The sequence below is a fragment of the Meles meles genome, chromosome 6, assembly GCF_922984935.1.
Source record: "Meles meles chromosome 6, mMelMel3.1 paternal haplotype, whole genome shotgun sequence".
Lineage (NCBI taxonomy): Eukaryota > Metazoa > Chordata > Mammalia > Carnivora > Mustelidae > Meles > Meles meles.
The window spans coordinates 59,266,474-59,292,697 of record NC_060071.1 but is presented as its reverse complement, the minus strand read 5'-3'; the positions used below and the strand labels follow the sequence as shown (position 1 = coordinate 59,292,697).

At 37.4% G+C, this 26,224-nt stretch overlaps 1 protein-coding gene across 2 annotated transcripts in view; it reads left to right on the top strand.

Annotated features, from left to right (window-relative positions):
* The window catches only part of DPH6 (diphthamine biosynthesis 6), a 192,645-nt gene extending 167,987 nt beyond the window's left edge, over nt 1–24,658 (top strand). Inside the window, exons 7-10 of one of the 2 annotated variants that reach the window (XM_046009002.1) lie at nt 6,739–6,833; nt 21,377–21,464; nt 22,782–22,840; nt 24,501–24,658. In XM_046009002.1, the coding sequence (XP_045864958.1) occupies nt 6,739–6,833; nt 21,377–21,464; nt 22,782–22,835 (237 nt within the window). In that variant the 3' untranslated portion in view covers nt 22,836–22,840; nt 24,501–24,658. The remainder of the gene's footprint in view (nt 1–6,738; nt 6,834–21,376; nt 21,465–22,781; nt 22,841–24,500) is intronic. The other variant, XM_046009003.1, reaches the window with a different exon arrangement.
* The last annotated feature ends 1,566 nt before the right edge of the window (nt 24,659–26,224 follow it).

Below are 26,224 nucleotides of genomic sequence, written 5' to 3'. Positions count from 1 at the left end.
TGCATCTGTGTTCAAGGATATTGGTCTGTAATTCTCTTTTTTGATGGGGTCTTTATCTGGTTTTGGGATCAAAGTAATGCGGGCCTCATAAAATGAGTTTGAAAGTTTTCCTTCCATTTCTACTTTTTGGAACAGTTTCAGGAGAATGATATTAATTCTTCTTTAAATGTTTGGTAGAATTCCCCTGGGAAGCCACCTGACCCTGGGCTTTTGTTTGTTGGGAGATTTTTTGATGACTGTTTCAATCTCCTTATTGGTTATAGGTCTGTTCAGGTTTTCTATTTCTTCCTGGTTCATTGTGGTATTTTATATGTTTCCAGGAATGTATCCATTTCTTCCAGATTGTCAAATTTGTTGCCATAGAGTTATTCATAATATGTTCTTATAATTGTTTGTATTTCTTTGGTGTTGGTTGTGATCTCTCCTCTTTCATTCATGATTTTATTTATTTGGGTCCTTCCTCTTTTCTTTTTGATAAGTCTGGCCAGGGGTTTATCAATCTTATTAATTCTTTCGAAGAACCAACTCCTAGTTTCATTGATTTGTTCTATTGTTTTTTGGTTTTTTTGTGGGGGTTTTTTTTTTTTCATTTCTATTTCATTGATTTCTGCTCTGATATTTATTATTTCTCTTCTCCTGCTGAGTTTAGGCTTTCTTTGTTGTTCTTTGTCCAGCTCCTTTAGGTGTAGGGTTAGGTTGTGTGTTTGAGACCTTTCTTGTTTCTTAGGAAAGGCTTGTATCTCTATATATTTTCCTCTCAGACTGCCTTTGCTGTGTCCCACAGATTTTGAACAGTAGTGTTTTCATTATCATTTGTTTCCATGAATTTTTTCAAGTCTTCTTTAATTTCCTGGTTCATTCTTTAATTTTCCTGGTTCATTTAATTTCCAGGTTCATCCTGGTTCATGTAGGATGCTCTTTAGCCTTCATGTATTTGGGTTCTTTCCAAATTTCTTCTTGTGATTGAGTTCTAGCTTCAGAGCATTGTGGTCTCAGAATATGCAGGGAATGTTCCCAGTCTTTTAGTACCAGTTGTGACCTGATTTGTGCCCCAGGATGTGATCTATTCTGGAGAATGTTCCACGTGCACTAGAGAAGAATGTGAATTCTGTTGCTTTGGGATAGAATGTTCTGAATGTATCTGTGTGTCCATCTGGTGCAGTATGTCATTTAAGGCCTTTATTTCCTTGTTGATCTTTTGCTTGGATGATCTGCCCATTTTAGTAAGGGAGGTGTTAAAGTCCCCTACTATTATTGTATTATTGTCGATGTATTTCTTTGATTTTGTTATTAATTGGTTTATATAGTTGGCTTCTCCCATGTTAGGGGCATAGATATTTAAAATTGTTAGATCTTCTTGTTGGACAGACCCTTTGAGTATGATATAGTGTCCTTCCTCATCTCTTATATCTCTTATATTATATATATATATATATATATATCTTATTATATTTTATATATATCTTATATATAATATATATATTATATATTATATTATATACATATCCTGTATATACACACACACATATATATATGTATATAGTAGTCTTTAGCTTAAAATGTAATTGATCTGTTATAAGGATTGCCACTGCAGCTTTCTCTTGATGTCCATTAGCATGGTAAATTGTTTTCCACCCCCTCACTTTAAATCTGGAGGTGTTTTGGGGTCTAAAATGAGTTTCTTGTAGACAGCATATTGGTGGGTTTTGTTTTTTTATCCATTCTGATACCCTTTGTCTTTTGATTGGGGCATTTAGCCCATTTACATTCAAGGTAACCATTGAGAGATACGAATTTAGTGCCATTGTATTGCCTGTAAGGTGACTATTACAGTATATTGTCTCTGATCCTTTCTGGTCTACTACTTTTAGGCTCTCTCTTTGCTTAGAGGACCCCTTTCAATATTACCTGTAGAGCTGGTTTGGTGTTTACAAACTCTTTTAGTTTTTGTTTGTCCTGGAAGCTTTTTATCTCTCCTTCTAGTCTCAATGATAACCTAGCTGGATATAGTATTCTTGGCTGCATGTTTTTCTCATTTAGTGCTCTGAATATATCATGCTAGTTCTTTCTGGACTGCCAGGTCTCTGTGGATAAGTCTGCTGCCAATCTAATATTTTTACCATTGTATGTTACAGACTTCTTGTCCTGGGCTGCTTTCAGGATTTTCTCTTTGTCACTAAGACTTGTAAGTTTTACTATTAGATGACGGGGTGTGGACCTATTCTTATTGATTTTGAGGGGGGTTCTCTGCACCTCCTGGATTTTGATGCTTGTTCCCTTTGCCATATTAGGGAAATTCTCTACAATAATTCTCTCCAATATACCTCCTGCTCCCCTCTCTCTTTCTTCTTCTTCTGGAATCCCAATTATTCTAATATTGTTTCATTTTATGGTGTCACTTATCTGTCAAATTCTTCCCTCGTGGTCCAATAGTTATTTGTATCTCTTTTGCTCAGCTTCTTTATTCTCCAGCCTTTGGTCTTCTATATCACTAATTCTCTCTTCTGCCTCATTTATCCTAGCAATAAGAGCCTCTGTTTATTTTTAAATTTTTTTTTTAAGATTTTATTTATTTATCGGAGAGAGAGACAGAGAAGGCTTATATGCAGAGGGAGAGGGAGAAGCAGACTCCCTGCCAAGCAGGGAGCCTGATATGGGGCTCAATCCCAGGACACTGGATCATGACCTGGGCTGAAGGCCGATGCTTAACAACTGAGCCACCCAGGCACCCCAAGAGCCTCCATTTTTTATTGCACCTCATTAATAGCTTTTTTTATTTGAGCTTGGTTAGATTGTAGTTCTTTTATTTCTCCAGAAAGGTTTCTCTCGTATCTTTAGGCAGGGTTTCTCTAATATCTTCCATGACTTTTTCAAGCCCAGCTAATACCTTGAGAATCGTCATTCTGGACTCTAGATCTGACATATTACCAATGTCCCTATTGATTAGGTCCCTAGCCTTCAGTACTGCCTCTTGTTCTTTTTTTTTTTTTTTTTGTGGTGAGTTTTTCCTCCTTGTTATTTTATCCAGATAAGAATATATGAGCGACAGAATAAAATACTAAAGAGGTGGCAAAGACCCCAGAAAAATGTGTGGTAACCAAATCAGAAGAGACCCCAAATCGTGGGGAGAAGAAAGGTGGTAAAAAGTTTTTTAAAAAATCCTATAAAAGAAAAGAAAGAAAAATAAAAAATATATATTAGTATATATATTAGACTGCCGAATAGAACAGTCACGTACTTGATTTTGGGTGTATTTTGGTCTCTTAGAAGAAACTACCTCCCAAAATTTTAAAGAAAGAAAACATATCTATACAAAGAATAAGGATCGTCACAATGAAGGAATGGAATATGACTATAAAGATCAAAATTGTTTTAAAAATTCTGAAAAAGGAATTGACAAGATAAGTCGTTTGGGAAGAGAAAGAAAAAGAGGGGCACCTGGATGGCTCAGTGGGTTAAAGCCTCTGCCTTCGGCTCAGGTCATGATCCCAGTGTCCTGGAATCAAGCCCCGCATTGGGCTCTCTGCTCAGTGGAGAGCCTGCTTCCCTTCCTCTATCTCTCTGCCTGCCTCTCTGCCTACTTGTAATCTCTATCTGTCAAATAAATAAATAAAATCTTTAAAAAAAAAGAGAAAGAAAGAAAAAGAAAGTGGAGAGAATTTGCTCAGGCTGGAGACTAGAACAAACCCTGTGCTAAATTTAAGGTATATTTTGATCTATTAGAACAAGTTGTATCCCAAAATTTTTTAGGAGAAAAAAACCCTATGTATATACAAAATATAAAGTTAGATACAATGAAGGATAAAATATGACTATGATAATAAAGGTTCAAAAAGTTTTTTTTAAGAAATGTATCATTAAGATGAACTAGTTAAAAAACGTTAAAAGAGGAAAGTAAAAGTTAAAAAATTAGAATTAGAAAAAAAATTTAAAAGATTGAATTAACTTTGCAAGACTAAAGAATCATGGGAGAAAGCCATGAATTCCATGCTTGTTTTCTCCTCTGGAATTCTGCTGTTCTCCTTGATCAGTGAGCTTGGTCTTGGCTGGATTTCTTGCTGATCTTCTGGGGGAGGGGCCTGTTGTAGTGATCCTCAAGCATCTTTGCTTGAAGCAGAATTGTGCTGCCCTTGCCAGGGGCCTGGCTAAGTAATCAGCTCCGGTTTGCTCTCAGAAGCTTTTGTTCCCTGAACCCTTTCCATAGAGCTCTGAAGGATGGGAATGAAAATGGCAGCCTCCCAATGTCCCACCCGGAGTTGCCAAGAGCTCGGAGCCCCACTCTTCAGTGCGCTCAATCACTCGCATCTCCCTGGTCTCCTGCCATGCTCCGAGCTCACCCGGCCTGTGGCCTGTGACTGAGTGTTTCTGTCTCTGGCACACAGCCCTGTTTGGAGTCTCTAAACCCAGCAGATCCCTGCCGCTCTTCGGGGCAGTGGGGGGGGGGGTCTCTCTGGATCTGCCACTTGTGGGGTCCCTGCTCAAAGAGCAGTGGCCCAACTGTGCCGCAGATCATAGTTTAAGGTAACCCTGAGCTGAGAGCTCACTCCTCTGCTCTGTCTCTGTAACTGGCTTCCCCGCTCTAATACCTGTGAACTCTGCTACACTCAGACACCCCCAATCCTTCTGTGACCCTGCAGGACCTGAGACAACACTGTCTACATGAGGGCTCCACCCCCACTTAGCCTCTGGAGCGATGTCTCTCAGTGGAGCAGACTTCTAAAAGTTCTGATTTTATGCTCTGTGCTCCACTGCTTGCCAGGAGCCAGCCGCTCCTCCTCCACGGTCTATCTTCCCTTCCCTTTGGATTCACTTCTCCGCAGGTCCTGCCTTCCCCAAAGTGGTCAATTTTCTGTTTCTAGAATTGCTGCTCTTCTTCTCTTCAATCTCCTGTTGGATTTATAGGTGTTCGGAATGGTTTGATAACTATCTAGCTGAACTTCTGCAACCTGATGTCGTCTCAGCCTCTACTCCTCCACCATCTTGACTCCTCCTCCTGGCAGTCTTTTTATAATGAGAATATGTTCGTTTAAATAGCAGCTTACATTATTTTTACTAAATACTAATAGAACTACTTCACTAACTACTTCACTAGGATAACAGCCATGCCAACTTTAATTTAAAAATCCAGTTATTCCTTGGTGGTAGATTATAGAAATTATGCAAAGCTTAAGTAAAGAATTTTCTGATGAAAGGAGGCTAATAATTAATAAGGTATACTCCCTCATAAAAAGATTGACCATAAAGGTGAGATCAGAAGTTCCTAGAATGGGAAGACCAGTGAAAGGGATATCAGCAAAAAAGAGGACAGATCCTAGCTACAGAATAAGAAAACATCCCTGAAACCCATATCCTGTTATTATTTCTACATTTTTATTGCAGAGCAGATATTAATTTAATTTGATTTAATATAGTAATCTGTTCCTGTTATCTGCTCCCACAAGGACCAACTGCCATAATTCTGTCTCACTGCTTCTCTACTTCATGACTCAAGGTGAAAATTTCTGCTTTGCTCTTGTGAACTCATATAGAAAATGCCACCCAGCTTTCTTTCCCTCACTTTTCTTACTGTTTGGCTTTACAGTGTCATTCACATTACTGCTGATCCTTGAAAAGAGCAGTAGAATTCACACAGATCCATGCTTTAAGTCCCGATGGGCATATAGGAGTTTAAATATAATGGCTTCAGAATTACAGCACGGCTACAAAAATAACCAGAGAAATAAATGCGTAACTATTCAAATAAAACTGAAGACTTAAGCCTGGCAGTAGCAAGCAGCATCAGTGGAGTCACTCTTCCTTTGGGCCATGAGGACTTTGGACTAGGGAGAGGCTATAAGCAGGGAAAGCTATGAAATTCAGAGTGAAGAAGATGGAACATAGTAATAAAGCCACAACACAAGAATAGGAAGATTCTCTGACACAGTCAGTGAGAGTGTTTCCTGAGCAGCCATACATGGACCAAATGGGAAATGATTTTACTCTCAGTCTCGGGATTATTTAAGTAATATAACTTCTATTTAGTGCAAATCACAGGATGTTTGTTGTTTCTTTGCTTGCCTGTTTTTTTAAATTTCAGGTTTAATTAGATAACATGATAAGCTGTCCCAACCTTTCTTGGCGTTAGACCTTCCTACAAGGTCTACAGCCTTGGAACTTGCATTAGTTCTCAGTACCTTTGGAACTTCACTAATAATAACCTCAAGCATAATGACCGTGTCTGTGACTCCCTTTTGTTCACAGGCCAAAGGAAAGGCCTTACATTGCTTTTTCTGTGTCTCCAAGAAATGCTCTAAACACACCCTATTTCCCCCCATTCACATATGGGTCAAAGGGCAAAGGGGAAGCACAGTTCTGCTGCATACAGTCTCATTTATTACTACATGACTAGGTACCTTTTCTCCTTAGCCTTCTTTGAATCTAAAGCTAATGTCATTCCTAAAATTTATGGTAATCTCTAAGTTTTCTCATTGTATGTAAAATGTTGGCCTTTACATCTTTATATAGGGATTTGGGGATTACTAAAACTCCTGTGCTTTTATGATAACATTTTTCAAATGGCTTTAAACACATTTTAAGTTGAAATACAAAGTTATTTTCCTGTAGGTTGTGATCCTTTTTTGGAATTAAAGTTTCTTGCATGGATTTTTTTTTTAAGGAAAAATAATATTAGTTAAATGGGTGTTTTTGCTGCCTAATTTTGAGTTTCCTGCTTTGTTGTTGTTATTCTCTTACTTTCAGCTTTCTAAGAAGTATGGAGTCCATGTTTGTGGAGAAGGAGGAGAGTATGAAACATTCACTTTGGATTGCCCTCTATTTAAGAAGAAAATAATTGTGTAAGATATCATTTCAGCATTTCTTCCCTTTCCTTAAATTTAAGTGATGGAAACAACTTAACATTAAGCTTGAGGCAACTTTTGTTGGGAGAAATAGAACGTGTCCTCCAAGTTCACAAACACTCATTTTGTTTAATACCAGTGAAGTCGTCTGAATACCTAAATCAATACCTGACAAGACGAGGTCTTCATAGAAGGCTATAAACTTTTTAGATATTGCACTTTCGTTTACTTGCTGATTATGCCCTGCAGTAAAACTGGTACCTACACACTGACACTTTTATCCTTTCATGAAGTGTGAATTGCCTGTATTATTTATCTTTCATTACAGCTACATTGGATAAACTGCCACATCAGTAGCCTGTGGGTTCCATTAACTCCATCCTCTTTTTCCTTTTTCTTGGCTTTTACAACTTGGAATAGTAATGCTAAACATTTCTCTTTTATTATTTGGGGTTATTTTTACATATAAACTTTGTTTTTGAATGAATTCGGTTTGTGGCAAGCACTGTGAGTTCTTTGCCATAGATTGTTAAAATTAGTGTAGTGAAAAACAAGAACTTCCTTTTTTTTTCTTTTTTGCAGTCTGTTAACGTTGTTATCTATACTCTAATTTGTGTTCCTCTTCTCCTATGCTAAGAGAGCACTTGATCTGCTTTTTCTAAGCTCTTATTCTTGGAAAAGATTGGCAGAATTATGCTCGAATTCAGGAACCACATCTGATGAAAGACTGGCATCCTGTTTTGAGTGGACAACTTCAACATGTTCACCACTAAGGGGTGATTTCTTTGTACATATTAATAATGAGTGAAGTAGTGATCTGAGAATATTAAAGGGAATGCCTGGGTGGCTCAGTCGGTTTAGTGTCTGTCTTCAGCTCAGGTCGTGATCCCAGGATCCTGAGATTGAGTCCTGCATCAGGTTCCTTGCTCGGCTAGGAGCCTGCTTCTCCCTCTGCCCTCCCCCTGTTTGTGTTCCCTTGCTCTCTCATTCTCTCTCTGACAAATAAAATCTTTTTTTAAAAAAAGAGAGAAAAAGAAAATTAAGACAACTGTATGTGAATTTTCTAAAATTACGTTTATCTAGTGAAACATGGCCAAGACATTTTCATTATTGTATATGTAATATTCATCCACTCTTCCTTTCATGTTTTTCTAACTTCTTTTCCATTACTAATCATTGACAGAATTTATTTCGCAAATATTTATCAAGTACCTATTATGTCTAAAGCATTCTACTGGGCACCATTGATGTTCAAAGATAGCTCCTGCCTTTAGAGGTTGAGTGGAAGACATATCTATGTACAATTAAGATACAAGATGATAAGGATAAAAGTTATAAGTTCATATGTAGGAGATCGTTCTTCTGGCTACTGTGATCACAAAATAATTCATGAATGAAATGTACATTAGATCTTACTTCCATAAGAAAATACCGTTCCATTATTCAAGAAGACTATTTGCATGTGCAGGCAAAATATAGTATAATGGGGGAACTTAAAGTATTTTTACTTATTAATATGAGATTAAATTTGTAAAAAAAAAAAAAAGACATGCTAAGAGGAAAATGCCAAAAAATACAATTTTTCCCATTTTTTTTTACATTTTATTAGTTTTTTATTTATTTAAATAGCATTCCATTCCTGTAAGCATAATATTTTTTGATTTTCCTATAACTTCTTTATTTTTTAATTAAATTTTTTAATTTTTTTATAAACATACAATGTATTTTTATCCCCAGGGGTACAGGTCTATGAATTGCCAGGTTTACACACTTCACAGCACTCACCATAGCACATACCCTCCCCAATGTCCATAACCCCACCCCTGTCTCCCGATCTCCCTCCCCCCAGCAACCCTCAGTTTGTTTGTGAGATTGAGTCACTTATGGTTTGTCTCACTCCCAATCCCATCTTGTTTCATTTATTCTTTTCCTATCCCCCAAACCCCCCCACATTGCATCTCCACTTCCTCATATCAAGGATATCATATGATAGTTGTCTTTCTCTGATTGACTTATTTCGCTAAGCATAATATATATATTATATATATATATATTATATATTATATATATATAATATATATAATATATAACATATAATAATACCCTCTAGTTCCATCCACGTTGTCGCAAATAGCAAGATTTCATTTCTTCTAATGGCTGCATAGTATTCCATTGTGTATATATACCACATCTTCTTTATCCATTCATCTGTTGATGGACATCTGGGTTCTTTCCATAGTTTGGCTATTGTGGACATTGCTGCTATAAACATTTGGGTGCACGTGCCCCTTCGGATCACTACATTTGTATCTTTAGTGTAAATACCCAGTAGTGCATTTGCTCGGTCATAGGGTAGCTCTATTTTCAACTTTTTGAGGAACCTCCATGCTGTTTTCCAGAGTGATTGCACCAGCGTGCATTCCCACCAACAGTATAGGAGGGTTCCCCTTTCTCTGCATCCTTGCCAACAACTGTCGTTTCCTGACTTGTTAATTTCAGCCATTCTGACTGGTGTGAGGTGGTATCTCATTGTGCTTTTGATCTGTAGTTCCCTGATGCCGAGTGATGTGGAGCACTTTTTCATGTATCTGTTGGCCATCTGGATGTCTTCTTTGCAAAAATGTCTGTTCATGTCCTCTGCCCATTTCTTGATTGGATTGTTTGTTCTTTGGGTGTTGAGTTTGATAAGCTCTTTATAGATTTTGGATACTAGCCCTTATCTGATATGTCGTTTGCAAATATCTTCTCCCATTCTGTCAGTTGTCTTTTGGTTTTGTTAACTGTTTCCTTTGCTGTGCAAAAGCTTTTGATCTTGATGAAATCCCAATAGTTCACTTTTGCCCTTGCTTCCCTTGCCTTTGGCGATGTTGCTAGGAAGAAGTTGCTGTGGCTGAGGTCAAAGAGGTTGCTGCCTGGGTTCTCCTCAAGGATTTTGATGGATTCCCTTCTCACATTGGGGTCCTTCATCCATTTGGAGTCTATTTTCATGTGTGGTGTAAGGAAATGGTCCAATTTCATTTTTCTGCATGTGCCTGTCCAATTTTCCCTACACCATTTGTTGATCAGACTTTTTTCCATTGGACATTGTTTCCTGCTTTGTCAAAGATTAGTTGACCATAGAGTTGAGGGTCAGTTTCTGGGCTCTCTATTCTGTTCCATTGATCTATGTGTCTGTTTTTGTGCCAGGACCATACCGTCTTGATGATGACAGCTTTGTCATAGAACTTGAAGTCTGAAATTGTGATGCCGCCAACTTTGGCTTTCTTTGTCAACATTCCTTTGGCTATTCGAGGTCTTTTCTGGTTCCATATAAATTTTAGGATTATTTGTTCCATTTCTTTGAAAAAAATGGATGGGATTTTGATAGGGATTGCATTCAATGTGTAGATTGCTTTAGGTAGCATAGACATTTTCACAATATTTATTCTTCCAATCCAGGAGCATGGAACATTTTTCCATTTCCTTGTGTCTTCCTCAGTTTCTTTCGTGAGTACTTTATAGTTTTCTGAGTATAGATTCTTTGCCTCTTTAGTTGGGTTTATTCCTAGGTATCTTATGGTTTGCGGTGCAGTTGTAAATGGGATCGACTCCTTAATTTCTCTTTCTTCTCTCTCGTTGTTGATATATAGAAATGTAACTGGTTTTGTGCATTGATTTTAAATCCTGACACTTTACTGAATTCCTGTACAAGTTCTAGCAGATTTGGAGTGGAGTCTTTCGGGTTTTCTACATAAAGTATCATATCATCTACAAAGAGTGATAGTTTGGATTCTTTGATAGTTTTGATTCTTTGCCAATTTGGATGCCTTTAATTTCTTTTTGTTGTCTGATTGCTGAGGCTAGGACTTCTAGTACTATGTTGAATAGTAGTGGTGATAATGGACATCCCTGCTGTGTTCCTGACCTTAGCAGAAAAGCTTTCAGTTTTTCTCCATTGAGAATGATATTCGTGGTGGGTTTTTCATAGATGGCTTTGATGATATTGAGGTATGTGCCCTCTGTCCCTACACTTTGAAGAGTTTTGATCAGGAAGGGATGCTGTACTTTGTCAAATGCTTTTGCAGCATCTATGGAGAGTATCATACGTTTCTTGTTCTTTCTTTTATTAATGTATTGTATCACACTGATTGATTTGTGGATGTTGAACCAACCTTGCAGCCCTGGAATAAATCCCACTTGGTCGTGGTGAATAATCCTTTTAATGTACTGTTGGATCCTATTGGCTAGTATTTTGATGAGAATTTTTGCATCTGTGTTCAAGGATATTGGTCTGTAATTCTCTTTTTTGATGGGGTCTTTATCTGGTTTTGGGATCAAAGTAATGCGGGCCTCATAAAATGAGTTTGAAAGTTTTCCTTCCATTTCTACTTTTTGGAACAGTTTCAGGAGAATGATATTAATTCTTCTTTAAATGTTTGGTAGAATTCCCCTGGGAAGCCACCTGACCCTGGGCTTTTGTTTGTTGGGAGATTTTTTGATGACTGTTTCAATCTCCTTATTGGTTATAGGTCTGTTCAGGTTTTCTATTTCTTCCTGGTTCATTGTGGTATTTTATATGTTTCCAGGAATGTATCCATTTCTTCCAGATTGTCAAATTTGTTGCCATAGAGTTATTCATAATATGTTCTTATAATTGTTTGTATTTCTTTGGTGTTGGTTGTGATCTCTCCTCTTTCATTCATGATTTTATTTATTTGGGTCCTTTCTCTTTTCTTTTTGATAAGTCTGGCCAGGGGTTTATCAATCTTATTAATTCTTTCAAAGAACCAGCTTCTAGTTTTCTAGTTCGTTGATTTGTTCTATTGGTTTTTTGGTTTCTATTTCACTGATTTCTGCTCTGATCTTTATGAGTTCTCTTCTCCTGCCTGGTTTAGGCTTTCTTTGTTGTTCTTTCTCTAGCTCCATTAGGTGTAGGGGTTTAGGTGTAGGGTTAGGTTGTGTGTTTGAGACCTTTCTTCTTTCTTGAGAAAGGCTTGTACTGCTATATATTTTCCTCTCAGGACTACCTTTGCTGTGTCCCACAGATTTTGAACAGTTGTGTTTTCATTATCATTTGTTTCCATGAATTTTTTCAAGTCTTCTTTAATTTCCTGGTTCATTCTTTAGAAGGATGCTGTTTAGTCTCCATGTATTTGTGTGCTTTCCAAATTTCCTCTTGTGATTGAGTTCTAGCTTCAGAGCATTGTGGTCTCAAAATATGCAGGGAATGATCCCAATCTTTTTTTTTTTTTTTTTTTTTTTTTTTTTTTTTTTTTTTTAAGATTTTATTTATCTATTTGACAGAGAGAAATCACAAGTAGACAGAGAGGCAGGCAGAGAGAGAGAGAGGGAAGCAGGCTCGCTGCTGAGCAGAGAGCCCGATGCGGGACTCGATCCCAGGACCCCGAGATCATGACCTGAGCCGAAGGCAGCGGCTTAACCCACTGAGCCACCCAGGCGCCCCCCAATCTTTTGATACCAGTTGAAACCTGATTTGTGACCCAGGATGTGATCTATCCTGGAGAAGGTTCCATGTGCACTAGAGAAGAATGTGTATTCTGTTGCTTTGGGATGAAATGTTCTGAATATATCTGTGATGTCCATCAGGTCAAGTGTGTCATTTAAGGCCTTTATTTCCTTGTTGATCTTTTGCTTGGATGATCTGTCCATTTCAGTGAGGAGAGTGTTAAAGTCCCCTACTATTATTGTATTACTGTCGATGTACTTCTTTGATTTTGTTATTAATTGGTTTATATAGTTGGCTGCTCCCACCTTAGGGGCATAGATATTTAAAATTGTTATATCTTGGGGCGCCTGGGTGGCTCAGTGGGTTAAGCCGCTGCCTTCGGCTCAGGTCATGATCTCAGGTCCTGGGATCGAGTCCCGCATCGGGCTCTCTGCTTGGCGGGGAGCCTGCTTCCCTCTCTCTCTCTCTCTGCCTGCCTCTCTATCTACCTGTGATCTCTCTCTGTCAAATAAATAAATAAAATCTTTAAAAGTGTTATATCTTGTTGTCCACCCTTTGAGTATGATATAGTGTCCTTCCTCATCTCTTGTTATAGTCTTTGGCTTAAAGTCTAATTGATCTGATATAAGGATTGACACCCCCGCTTTCTTTTGATGTCCATTAGCATGGTAAATTGTTTTCCACCCCCTCACCTTAAATTTGGAGGTGTCTTTGGGTCTAAAATGAGTTTCTTGTAGGCAGCATATTGATGGGTTTTGTTTTGTTTTTAATCCATTCTGATTCTCTGTGTCTTTTGATTGGGGCATTTAGCCCATTTACGTTCAGGGTAACTATTGAGAGATATGAATTTAGTGCCACTGTATTGCCTGTAAGGTGACTGTTATTCTATATTGTCTCTGTTCCTTTCTGATCTACTACTTTTAGGCTCTCTCTTTGCTTAGAGGACCCCTTTCAATATTTACTGTAGAGCTGGTTTAGTGTTTGCAAATTCTTTCAGTTTTTGTTTGTCCTGGAAGCTTTTTATCTCTCCTTCTATTCTCAATGATAACCTAGCTGGATATAGTATTCTTGGCTGCATGTTTTTCTCATTTAGTGCTCTGAATATATCATGCCAGTTTTTTCTGGACTGCCAGGTCTCTGTGGATAAGTCTGCTGCCAATCTAATATTTTTACCATTGTATGTTACAGACTTCTTGTCCTGGGCTGCTTTCAGGATTTTCTCTTTGTCGCTAAGACTTGTAAATTTTTCTATTAGGTGATACGGTGTGGACCTATTCTTATTGATTTTGAGGGGGGTTCTCTGTGCCTCCTGGATTTTGATGCTTGTTCCCTTTGCCATATTGGGGAAATTCTCTACAATAATTCTCTCCAATATACCTTCTGCTCCCCTCTCTCTTTCTTCTTCTTCTGGAATCCCAATTACTCTAATGTTGTTTCGTCTTACGGTGTCACTTATCTCTCGAATTCTCCCCTTGTGGTCCAGTATTTGTTTGTCTCTCTTTTGCCCAGCTTCTTTATTCTCTGTCATTTGGTCTTCTATATCACTAATTCTTTCTTCTGCCTCATTTATCCTAGCAGTAAGAGCCTCCATTTTTTATTGCACCTCATAAATAGCTTTTTTGATTCCAACTTGGTTAGATTTTAGTTCTTTTATTTCTCCAGAAAGGGCTTTTATCTCTCCAGAGAGGGTTTCTCTAATATCTTCCATGCCTTTTTCGAGCCTGGCTAGAACCTTAAGAATCGTCATTCTGAACTCTAGATCTGACATATTACCAATGTCCCTATTGATTAGGTCCCTAGCCTTTGGTATTGCCTCTTGTTCTTTTTTTTTTGTAGTGAGTTTTTCCACCTTGTCATTTTGTCCAGATAAGAATATATGAAGGAGCAAATAAAATACTAAAAGGATGGCAAAGACCCCAGGAAAATGCGCTTTAGCCAAATCAGAAGAGACCCCAAATCATGGGTGGGAGAAAGGGGATAAAAAGAAGTTCAGAAAAAAAAATTTTTTAAAAAAGAAAACAAATTTTAAAAAATATAAAAATGAAAAATATATATATATTAGACTTGTGACTAGAACAGGGTCACCCTTTTAATTTTGGGAGTATTTTGGTCTCTTAGAGTAAACTACCTCCCAAAATTTTAAAGAATGAAAAATATATATAATGGTAAACACAATGAAGGGATGGAATATGCCTATAAAGATGAAAAAAAATTTTTTTTAATTTCTAAAAAAGGAGTTGATATAATAAGTTGGTTGGGAGAAAAAGAAAAAGAAAGTGGAGAGATTTTGCTCAGGCTGGAGACTAGAACAAGCCTGGAGCTAGATTTAGAGCATATTTTGATATATTAGAAGTTGTTGTACCCCAAATTTTTTGGAAAAAAAAACCCTATGTGTATACAAAAAATACAGTTAGATACAATGAAGGATAAAATATGGCAATAATAATGAAGTTTCCAAAAAGATTATTATTATTTTTTATGAAATGTATTGTTAAGATAAACTAGTTAAAAAATGTTAAAAGATGAACACTGTTATGCTGTAACTAAACAAATAAACAACAAAAAAAAAGTTAAAAGAAGAAAGAGTAAAAGTTAAAAAAAATTTTAGAAGAAGAAAAAAATAAAATTAAAATAAATTAAATTAATGCAAGACTAAGGAATCATGGGGAGAAAGCCATGAATTCCATGCTTTGTTTTCTCCTCCTCTGGGATTCTGCTGTTCTCCTTGGTATATGAACCTGGTCTTGGCTGGATTTCTTGTTGATCTTCTAGGGGAGGGGCCTCTTGTAGCGATTCTGTAGTGCCCGAGGTGGAATTGCCCCGCCCTTACCAGGTTCCGGGCTACGTAATCCGCTCGGGTTCGCTTTTAGGGAGCTTTTGTTCCCTGAACGCTTTCCATAGAGTTCCGGAGGACGGGAATGAAAATGGCGGCCTCCCAGTCTCCCGCTCGCAGTAGCCGAGAGCTTGGGGCCCCACTCCTCAGTGCGCCCTCAGAGACAAGCGCTCAATCACTCCCGTGTCCCTGGCCTCTGGCTGTGCTCCAAGCTCACCCAGCCTGCGACCGGTTCAAGGTAACCCCGAGTTGAGAGCTCACTCCTCTGCTCCGTCTCTGTAGCTGGCTTCCCCACTCTAATACCTGCGAGCTCTGTGACACTCTGACACCCCCATCCTTCTGTGACCCCGTGGACCTGGGGCCACGCTGACCCGGCATGGGCTTCACCCCAGTTTAGCCTCTGGAGCCATATCCCTCAATGGAGCAGACTTTTAAAAGTCCTGATTTTGTGCTCCGTTGCTCCGCCGCTTGCCAGGACCCGGCCCCTCCCCTCGCGGTCTATCTTCCTGTTGCTTTGGATTCACTTCTCTGCCGATCCTGCCTTTCAGAAGTGGTCGATTTTCTGTTTCTAGAATTGTTGCTATTTCTCTTCGGTCTCCTGTTGGATTTGTAGATGTTCGCAATGGATTGATAAGCTATCTAGCTGATCTCCTGCTACCTGATGTAGTCTCAGCCTGCTACTTCTCCACCATCTTGACTCCTCCCCTCAATTTTTCCCATTTATTTGACAACTTGAGCTTCTAAAAGTCTTTATGAACAACGTAGAATTGTAAGAGATGTACTGCTTTACACTATGTAAGCAGAAGGTCCATTTATTGTAGTGCTTTAGACCTGAAAACTGAAACTTTTGTAGACTTCATTTGTAGGCAAGGGAACCTAAGCCTGGCCAAGACAATGCCGTGGGAGAAATCAGTCATGCTATTTTAGAGAGGGATGTTGGGGAGGTATATTAAAACCTTTAGTGCTGCAATGTTTAGTTCAATTGAATAATCATTTATTGAGGTGAATTATGTGGGTGGAACTCTGCAAGCTACTGCTCTGCTCTGTAGAAGTTTTTCCTATAACAGGAGAGATAGGTGCATCAACTACATAAGTGCTAATACATACAGGTGTGTATCTTGAGAGCACAGAGGAAGCACCGTCTTTTCATCCTACTCATTTATCAGTTCATCACTCATCTAATTCTGACGCTTAAACACATTCTGTGCTTCTTTCTTCATAGGCTATGCCTCACCTTATCTTCATAACTTTTTTACTTGCCTTTTCTCTAACTTGCCTTCCCATTTTTCTCCTCTTTGCTAAATTCTTCCTTTTTTTTCTTTTCTTTTTAATTGAAATATAGTTGACACATGATGTTACATTATGTTACTTTCAGGTATATGACCTAGCAATTCAACAAGTCTATAAGTTCTGCTCTGCCCATCACAAGTGCGGCCACCATCTGTCACCATACAGCACTACTACTACAGTACCACTGGCTATCTTTCCTAAGCTGTAAAAATCCTTCCATTTTTAAAAGCTTCTGTTGCCATCCCTTCTAGTGCTTGTTCTCATTCCTGAACTCTTAGAACACATAGTTGTCACTTACAAGTGTTTGTTAAATATTGTTGAATTAATCAGTTATTTATTGTTTTTAAAAGTTTATCCCATTTCCACTTGTATGTGTTCCTTTTTAGGTTATAATTGGAGGTGATAGGTTGGACCATATCCTAGTTTGTGGAAAAAGCATGTCACCTATTATATATAAAATCTTTCCTCCCCTTTAAAATAGAAAATGTCATCATCATACCTACCTGATAAGCAATAAATGTGATACTGAGAGTGAATATACATTGCATGTTCTAAAACTGTATGTAAATGAAAGTTACTTTATTTAGAGATGATACAACTAAAAGATAAGTTCTTGTAACTGTTAAAAACTGACTGTTAAAAATACTGGATCTGGTAACTTTGAATTCATTCTTGGACAAATTAAAATTTCTCCTGTTCTGTAGTCTGCCACAATTGGCATAAAGCTAATTGATTATTAGGAATCCCATTTCAAATGTCTGATTCAAATTATTTTGATGAAAAAGAGATCACCTCTAAGGGGAGAAAAAATAAACTTTTACCTGCAAAATGACTTGATTATTATTAGGGTTTTTTTTTTTCTTCAAAAACACAGATTGAATTGAAGTAATTCGGAGAAATTGGGGTGGTTCTGGAAGTTTATTATAAGATATATTTTGTCCCAATTAACATTTTTTAAATCTCGTAGGAAAGACTGATGTAGCAGTCTTTGTCTAGAAGTAATTTAAAAATTTTCTAACTAGAGCATTTTACAGTTCACTTTTCATGTCAATTAATATGTGATTACTCACTTTTAGATAGAGATTTTTAGTTCAGAAAGTGAAGGGTTTTTTTCTGAGAGACCTTGAAGAAAACAATTACAGCTTAACCTTTATGAAAGGAGGATAATTGTGGGGCAATTGAAGGTCCTCAAATAAAGAGCCTACTTTCTTATTACTTCTTACTTTAAAATATATGTGTATATTTATCAGACATAAGAACAGAACTCTTAATCCTGTATTAATGAAAGTGATTTTTTTCTATTAATGAACATATTTTCAAAATGTCAGTATTTGATACATCCCCATCTTTCATTTGTGTTATTAATATTACTATACTACATTATAGTAGTATAAAGTTGCTACACATGGGATGGATGAAGGGAGGGGGGAAGGAAGGAAGTACTAAATTCTGTGGTTAAAACACTTTGTACTCATTTTGCCCACCTACTCCTATTTTCTACCCACTCAAGGCATAATTCAGCACAGGGCATCACAATGTGGCATTTAGCAGTGGGGACGAATCGAGTACTTATCTACCTTCTGACATGTATCCTGTATTATGTGGGATTTATTTAAATTTACGAACTATTTTCCTTATATTTAAATGTTTAGACCTATTAAATGTTACTTTTATTATGCTAGAGATAACATATGGTACATTGGTGTGTGTGCATGTATATATGTGTGCATGTATACATGCAGTGTACACATATGAGAAAGTATTCATGAGAAGATAGGAATTAAAAAAATCAGTGTGGGTTTATGAGAATTCAGTAGTGTATAATGTGAAGATACTTAATAAAATTTCAACTATAATCATTTATTCAACAAAGGTCTGATGAAATACCAGACAATGTACTCTGTACTGAGCCAAGAGGGGTCGGGGGGTGGGGGGGAGAGTCACACAAAGGTGATCAAAACTTGGTCCCTCTCTAAGAAGAAAGATAAGCATACAAACACATAATTGTAATGTAGTAGATGTGCAATGAAAGGCCTGTGAACACATTATGAAAGCACATAAAAGAAGACAACTAAGGACTATTGGAAAATGTCAAGGAAGGCTTCACAAAAATGATACTGAAGATGTCTATGAGGACAAGTGTGAGTCCACAGGGAATATCTGTATACATTGTTTTCTCAGAGGAATGGTAGGAACAAAGACCATGGCTGTCTCAAGAGATAATGTCAGTTTTTTTTGTTCTGAAGTGAGGGGATAGGGCCTGACCTCATACCATGGGAGCCTGGCCTGACTCAGCTGTCCTTTTGAAGTTGTATTTAGGGGTAAGCCTAATGGAACAGTGAAAGGGAACATGGACTAGCCCCCAAGGCTACCAAGAAGTCTCGGTTGTATAAGAGGTAGTGCCCTGACTGACTGTTTGTATTAACAGGGAAAGGGGAGGAGAACACCAACTGGAAAGCATTTTTGCTGTGACACAATTGGTCTTAATTTTCTGGGTCACTCTAAGGACATTTCAACAGATCCTACTCTAGGTTTCAGAGAAATCCGCAAAGTAGAAACCAAAAATCCTTGGAAGCTGAGTTTCAGTTGAGTTTCTGAAAGGGAGAAGAAGAGCAATAGTGACATTATTCTGTTGAAACTAAAAACTGTTCATTTGAGATCTAGTCTCTTCCAGTTGTTTGGCTTTGTAGAAGTGAATGAAATGATGTTAGTCAATTAAAGATATGAATTGAATAGAATCCGTAAAAATCATATTCTTCTTTATTTAGTGCTTAGAATATAACCATCTTTATTCAGAATGCAGTAATTACATTAATTAAATGAGCTATTTGCTGTCAACCTTCTGTTTCTAGTGCAGATAACTGGCATGAGAAGGGAGAGCCCAAAACCCTTTCTAATGACATAGCATTGGTTCTGGGTTAATTATAGTTTTGGTTCACTCCATTGTCAAGGATATCAAAACCAAGCTGCCTAGATTAGGCATAATTGAGGTTCAGGGTCAGTTTCCAAGGCTGAGATCAGGAACAGGGAGATTGAAATTTAATGTAAGAGTAAGGTTGTACATAGGAATTGGAATATGCATCTGATCGATGATCTAAGATATGACCAGAACAAGCAGTTTTGGGATAAATAGGAAAAACAAAATTAGGGCTAACAAGCCAGAGGGGCAGGTGTGAGAAAGCAAGCTGGCCTCTTTACTTTCTCTTTCTCCTCCTCATTATACCAGAGACATCTTTTGGTTGATGTAGCCTGTGAAAGCAGGTTATATATTTCTGTCAGGATCCTGACTCTTTAATAATTCTGTTTCTTTTATAACATAAGTTGCTTCCTTGTAATGTCACCGAAGCCCTTTTTAATGTTATTTTTTCCTAAGCATTAACAAGAGGCATATTTGATATTAAAGGTGCATGAATGGTAGTTGACTCTTTTAATCATCAAAAATTTTTTCTCTATCTCTGATCTTTCAAAGGGGAAAGTAAACAGATTTTGTCCATGAAAATTTAATATTCTGGAGCCAAGTATTTTGAGGTTCCTTTTATTGCCACTAAATAACTTTACATTACAAAATTTGACTCAAAAATATCTTACATTAACTGGGGGTTGCTGGGGGGAGGTGGGATTGGGAGAGGGGGAGCGGGCTATGGACATTGGGGAGGGGAGGCGAACCATAAGAGACTATGGACTCTGAAAAACAACCTGAGGGTTTTGAAGGGTCAGGGGTGGGAGGTTGGGGCAACCTGAGGGTTTTGAAGGGTCAGGGGTGGGAGGTTGGGGGAACAGGTGGTGGGTAATAGGGAGGGCACGTTTTGCATGGAGCACTGGGTGTTGTGCAAAAAGAATGAATACTGTTACGCTGAAAAAATAAATAAAATGGAAAAAAAAATTTTTTAAAAAAAAATATCTTACATTAGTGACGAAGTCAAATAAAGTTAACAATTTGTTTTACTATCCTACAAAGGTTAAAATGCTAACAATGTATTAATATAAATAATGGAACTAGTTCCCAAGGCATTAAAGAGATATGGGGAATTCTATTTTTAAAATTTAGTTGAAATGCAAAACACTATTGCTTTCTTAATAAACAACAATAAAAAATAATTAGTTATTAGAACTTCACACATAATCTTAGTTATTCATATGCGCTTTACAGGGTATCTTTGATAAAAGTTCAGTTAATTTACATGTATCCATATGGTGCCAGCAAGCAGTTCATACCATTTTACCTGAATGTGGTAATTACTATGTCAGACAATCAATTTTAATAGCAATGATATTGCAGTGTGAAGAGTTCACCTAGAGCTTAAAACCGTCACCAGTACTGCTTTTATGAAGGATAATTGAGATTTTGTGTGAAACACTGAATGAATTACCTCTTGAAAATGAAAGGAATAATGAAGATAAAGTGCTATTGTTTAATGGTTAGCCCCTACCAAGCAAATTTGTGAAAATGAAATTGAATAGAAATTTTAAGTCTCAAAACTGTTCAGAGAGCTTTGAGTGAACCTGAAAGTTGAATTATGTCATTATAAAGACAAAAGCGTCTTTACTTTTTCTTATAAATTTAGCATCCTCAGTCCTTATCCCAATAAAATATTGGATTCTTAAAAATAGATGTTAATTGGGGCGCCTGGGTGGCTCAGTGGTTTAGGCTGCTGCCTTCGGCTCAGGTCGTGGTCTCGGGGTCTTGGGATCGAGTCCCACATCCAGCTCTCTGCTCAGCAGGGAGCCTGCTTCCCTCTCACTCTCTCTGCCTGCCTCTCTGCCTACTTATGATCTCTCTCTGTCAAATAGATAAATCTTAAAAAAAAATTAATATTAAAAAAAAAAAAATAGATGTTAATCACTACATATTGTTTGCCAGTGGAAATAAATAAAAAAGTAGGATTTTGGGTCTCTTCTAGTCACTAGTAGAGAACAATTTGCCACAATGTATGTAGTAAATAAACACATTATAAAATTTTTATGTTTTAGGGATTCATCAGAAGTGGTCACACATTCAGCTGATGCATTTGCACCTGTTGCTTATCTACGCTTTTTGGAATTGCACTTGGAGGACAAGGCGAGTAAATAAGATTCACTTTCCCAGTGATTTCAAGAGAAAATTGGGATATATGCATTGGCTCTGTATCTATAATGCTATAACAACAGATACAGGGTAAAAAAAAAAGTCATTTTATCATTAATGATTTTTTTCCAGATCCTCAGTCAGTAACTAAAAATTTTGCAAATGTTTATAGTTTTGAGAACTCTATATGATGCCTAAGAAATTACATTTCTGAAGGATTTGCAACTCACTTAAAAAGGGAATCATATATACATTAACCAATGAGAAGACAGGACAGTATACAACCAAATATTAAATCACCTAGTAAAATAAGAATTACTTCATTGTACATAAGCATGAGGGGAAAGGTTTGTGAATGAATTGGAGCTTCATTATACAAAGTTTAGGAGTGGAGGAAAAGAAAAAATAAAAGCTTTTCCAAAAACATCCAAGAGAACAGAAGTACAAATGAAAGATGGAAAGTGAAGCAAAAGTGATAAAGAGTTTTATTTTAAATATGTTGATTGTCAAGATATAGCAGAATGTCAGTTTAAGGATGTCTTGTGGAATAGGTAGAGATCTGGATTAGACCCTTTGATTAAAGGGTCTTCTACTTACAGGGTGTTGTAAGTGATGAATCACTGAATTCTACTCCTGAAACCAATATTACACTGTATGTTAACTAACTAGAACTAAATAAAAACATTTTTTTAAGTCTGCCACTTGAAATATAAAGGATTGGAAGAAGTTTTCTGCATCTTTAGTGTTCTATCACCAAGTCTTGAGGCTATTTATGATAGGGAATCTGAAGAATCAAGAGGGTTTAATGAAGATTGGCAAGGGAAGGAAAAGAATGGTAACCAGAAATCAGGATGAAAGAGTTTCTCTAGGAAGAAAATAATTATCAGTGTCTAGAAAAATTAAGATAGAAAGTAAGTCAAAAGCTGGTAATCCCCGAGAAAGTGAAGCTGTACTATTCAAACATCCTTCATATCCAGTGAAGGGAACCTCTTACTTTCTAGGTCTCTGCTCCTGTTGCTGCCATGTGCACACACACAAAATAAAAACTATTGAATTTCTTGTTTCGTTCTTTGGTTTTTTTTTTTTTGAGGAAACTTATTTTGTTTAGACATATCAGCCATTATATGTTCAGCTTAAGCTAAATAGCTCATTGTTCACCTTGTTGTTTTAGTATTTCATTTGTTCACAGTCCATTTGCCCTCTCAAAGAAAAGAATGTTATTTCTTTAAGGTGGAACATTCACTGACACTAAATAAATATGGTGCATTTTCTTTCTTCTTCTTTTTTTTCTTTCTTTTTTTTTTTTTTCAGGTGTCCACAGTGCCTGACAACTACAGAACATCTAATTATATACATAATTCTTGAAGAACATTTTTTTTTTTTTTTTTTTTTTTTTCTCATTTTATTTATTTTTTCAGCGTAACAGTATTCATTCTTTTTGCACAACACCCAGTGCTCCATGCAAAACGTGCCCTCTCCATTACCCACCACCTGTTCCCCCAACCTCCCACCCCTGACCCTTCAAAACCCTCAGGTTGCCCCAACCTCCCACCCCTGACCCTTCAAAACCCTCAGGTTGTTTTTCAGAGTCCATAGTCTCTTATGGTTCGCTTCCCCTCCCCAATGTCCATAGCCCGCTCCCCCTCCCCCAATCCCACCTCCCCGCAGCAACCCCCAGTTTGTTTTGTGAGATTAAGAGTCATTTATGGTTTGTCTCCCTCCCAATCCCATCTTGTTTCATTTATTCTTCTCCTATCTCCTACCCCCCCATGTTGCTTCTCCATGTCCTCATATCAGGGAGATCATATGATAGTTGTCTTTCTCCGATTGACTTATTTCACTAAGCATGATACGCTCTAGTTCCATCCACATCGTCGCAAATGGCAAGATTTCATTTCTTTTGATGGCTGCATAGTATTCCATTGTGTATATATACCACATCTTCTTGATCCATTCATCTGTTGATGGACATCTAGGTTCTTTCCATAGTCTGGCTATTGTAGACATTGCTGCTATAAACATTCGGGTACACGTGCCCCTTCGGATCACTATGTTTGTATCTTTAGGGTAAATACCCAGTAGTGCAATTGCTGGGTCATAGGGTAGTTCTATTTTCAACATTTTGAGGAACCTCCATGCTGTTTTCCAGAGTGGTTGCACCAGCTTGCATTCCCACCAACAGTGGAGGAGGGTTCCCCTTTCTCCACATCCTCTCCAGCATCTGTCATTTCCTGACTTGTTCATTTTAGCCATTCTGACTGGTGTGAGGTGATATCTCATTGTGGTTTTGATTTGTATTTCCCTGATGGCGAGTGACGTGGAGCACTTTTTCATGTGTCTGTTGGCCATCTGGATGTCTTCTTTGCAGAAATGTCTGTTCATGTCCTCTGCCCATTTCTTGATTGGATTGTTTGTTCTTTGGGTGTTGAGTTTGCTAAGTTCCTTATAGATTTTGGATACTAGCCCTTTATCTGATATGTCGTTTGCAAATATCTTCTCCCATTCTGTCAGTTGTCTTTTGGTTTTGTTAACTGTTTCCTTTGCTGTGCAAAAGCTTTTGATCTTGATGAAATCCCAACAGTTCATTTTTGCCCTTGCTTCCCTTGCCTTTGCCGTTGTTCCTAGGAAGATGTTGCTACGGCTGAGGTCGAAGAGGTTGCTGCCTGCATTCTCCTCAAGGATTTTGATGGATTCCTTTCTCACATTGAGGTCCTTCAACCATTTGGAGTCTATTTTTGTGTGTGGTGTAAGGAAGTGGTCCAATTTCATTTTTCTGCATGTGGCTGTCCAATTTTCCCAGCACCATTTATTGAAGAGGCTGTCTTTTTTCCATTGGACATTCTTTCCTGCTTTGTCGAAGATTAGTTGACCATAGAGTTGAGGGTCGATTTCTGGGCTCTCTATTCTGTTCCACTGATCTATGTGTCTGTTTTTGTGCCAGTACCATGCTGTCTTGATGATGACAGCTTTGTAATAGAGCTTGAAGTCCGGAATTGTAATGCCACCAACTTTGGCTTTGTTTTGAAGAACATTTTTGAACATTGTTTACTAAGCTGCCATTTCTATATTAAAAAAAAACTATATAACATTTTCTCAACTATTATATCCAGCTCATTCTCTGCATTTTTTATTAGAAATATATATCTTTATCAGAAGAAGTTAGTAGAAACATTGATTAATTGGGGAAATGTGAAAGCCTCATTCATTACTATTGGTGACTTTCTCAGGATTCATTTTCTCTGACTTTAGTTACCATGTCCTATCCATGACCTATAACATGGTATGTGGTCTTTTTTCCCCTTTTACTTCATCTCCAACTTTCATTTCTGTAACATTTATTTTCTTTCATCCCATTGTTTTATTTTTCTCCTTTTCTCTTTCCTGCTGTCATTTCTGCCAATTGTATAATGATGCAGAGCTTTTGAAAATCAGAATGAAAAGGCAATCAGTTTACTTAGCCAGTCAAGTTTATTCTACTGGATATTATTGACATGACATGTCATTTTTTGTTTCGATATAGTATTCATTTTATCAACAGTATTGGACAATCAGGAAGAATATCATTAGATCTGAGTATTTTATAACAATGAAAAATGCAATTTTTATATCCAATGGGAAGAAGTCTTTTCAACAAATGGTGTTTGGGAAACTGGATAGCAACATGCAAACAAATGAAACTGGACCACTTTCTTACACCATACACAAAAATAAATTCATAGGGGAAGGGAGGGGGAAAAAATGAAACAAGATGAAACCAGAGAGGGAGACAAACCATAAGAGACTCTTCATCTCAGGAAACAAACTGAGGGTTGCTGGAGGGAAGAGGGGTGGGAGGAATGGGGTGGCTGGGTGATGGACATGGAGGAGGGTATGTGCTATGGTGAGGAAAAAAAAATAAAAAGAAAATTAATTAATTCAAAAAAGATTGAAGACATAAATGTGGGACCTGAAACCATAGAAATTCTAGATGAAAACACGGACAGTAACCTCTTTGACATCGGACATGGCAACTTCTTTGTAAGTAAAAGCTCCTAAGGCAAGGGAAATAAAAGCAAACATAAACTACTGGTACTTCATCAAAATAAAAAGCTTCTACACAGCAAAAGGAAAATCAACAAAACTAAAAGACAACCTAAGGAATAGGAGAAGATATTTGCAAATGACATATCTGATAAAGGGTTAGTATCTGAAATACATAAAGAACTTAGAAAATTCAGTACCCAGAAAATACCAGTTTAAAAATGGGCAGAAGACATGGACAGACGTTTCTCCAAAGAAGATGTAGAGATGGCCAACAGACACATGAAAAAATGCTCAACATCACTCACATAAGCAGGGAAATGCAAACCAAAACTACAATGAGATATCATCTCATACCTGTCAGAATGCTGAAATAGCAGGTGTAGGTGAGGATGTGAAGAAAGGGGAACATTCAATGTTGCAATGTTGGTGGGAATGCAAACTAGTGTAGCCACTCTAGAAAACAAGTGTGGAGGTCCCCCAAAAAGTTAAAAATAGAACTGCCCTATAATCCAGCAATTGCACTACTGGGAATTTACCCAAAGAATACAAAAATACCAATTCAGTGGGATACATGCACCCCAATGTTTATAGGAGCATTACTTAAAATAGCCAACTTATTAAAAAAAAACCCACAATATTTTGGTATTATCTTTGCTGACTTTAGACAACTTTATTTTGAATATACTGAATTTTTTACAGCAGTTTTGGATTCACAGAAAAATTGAGCAGAA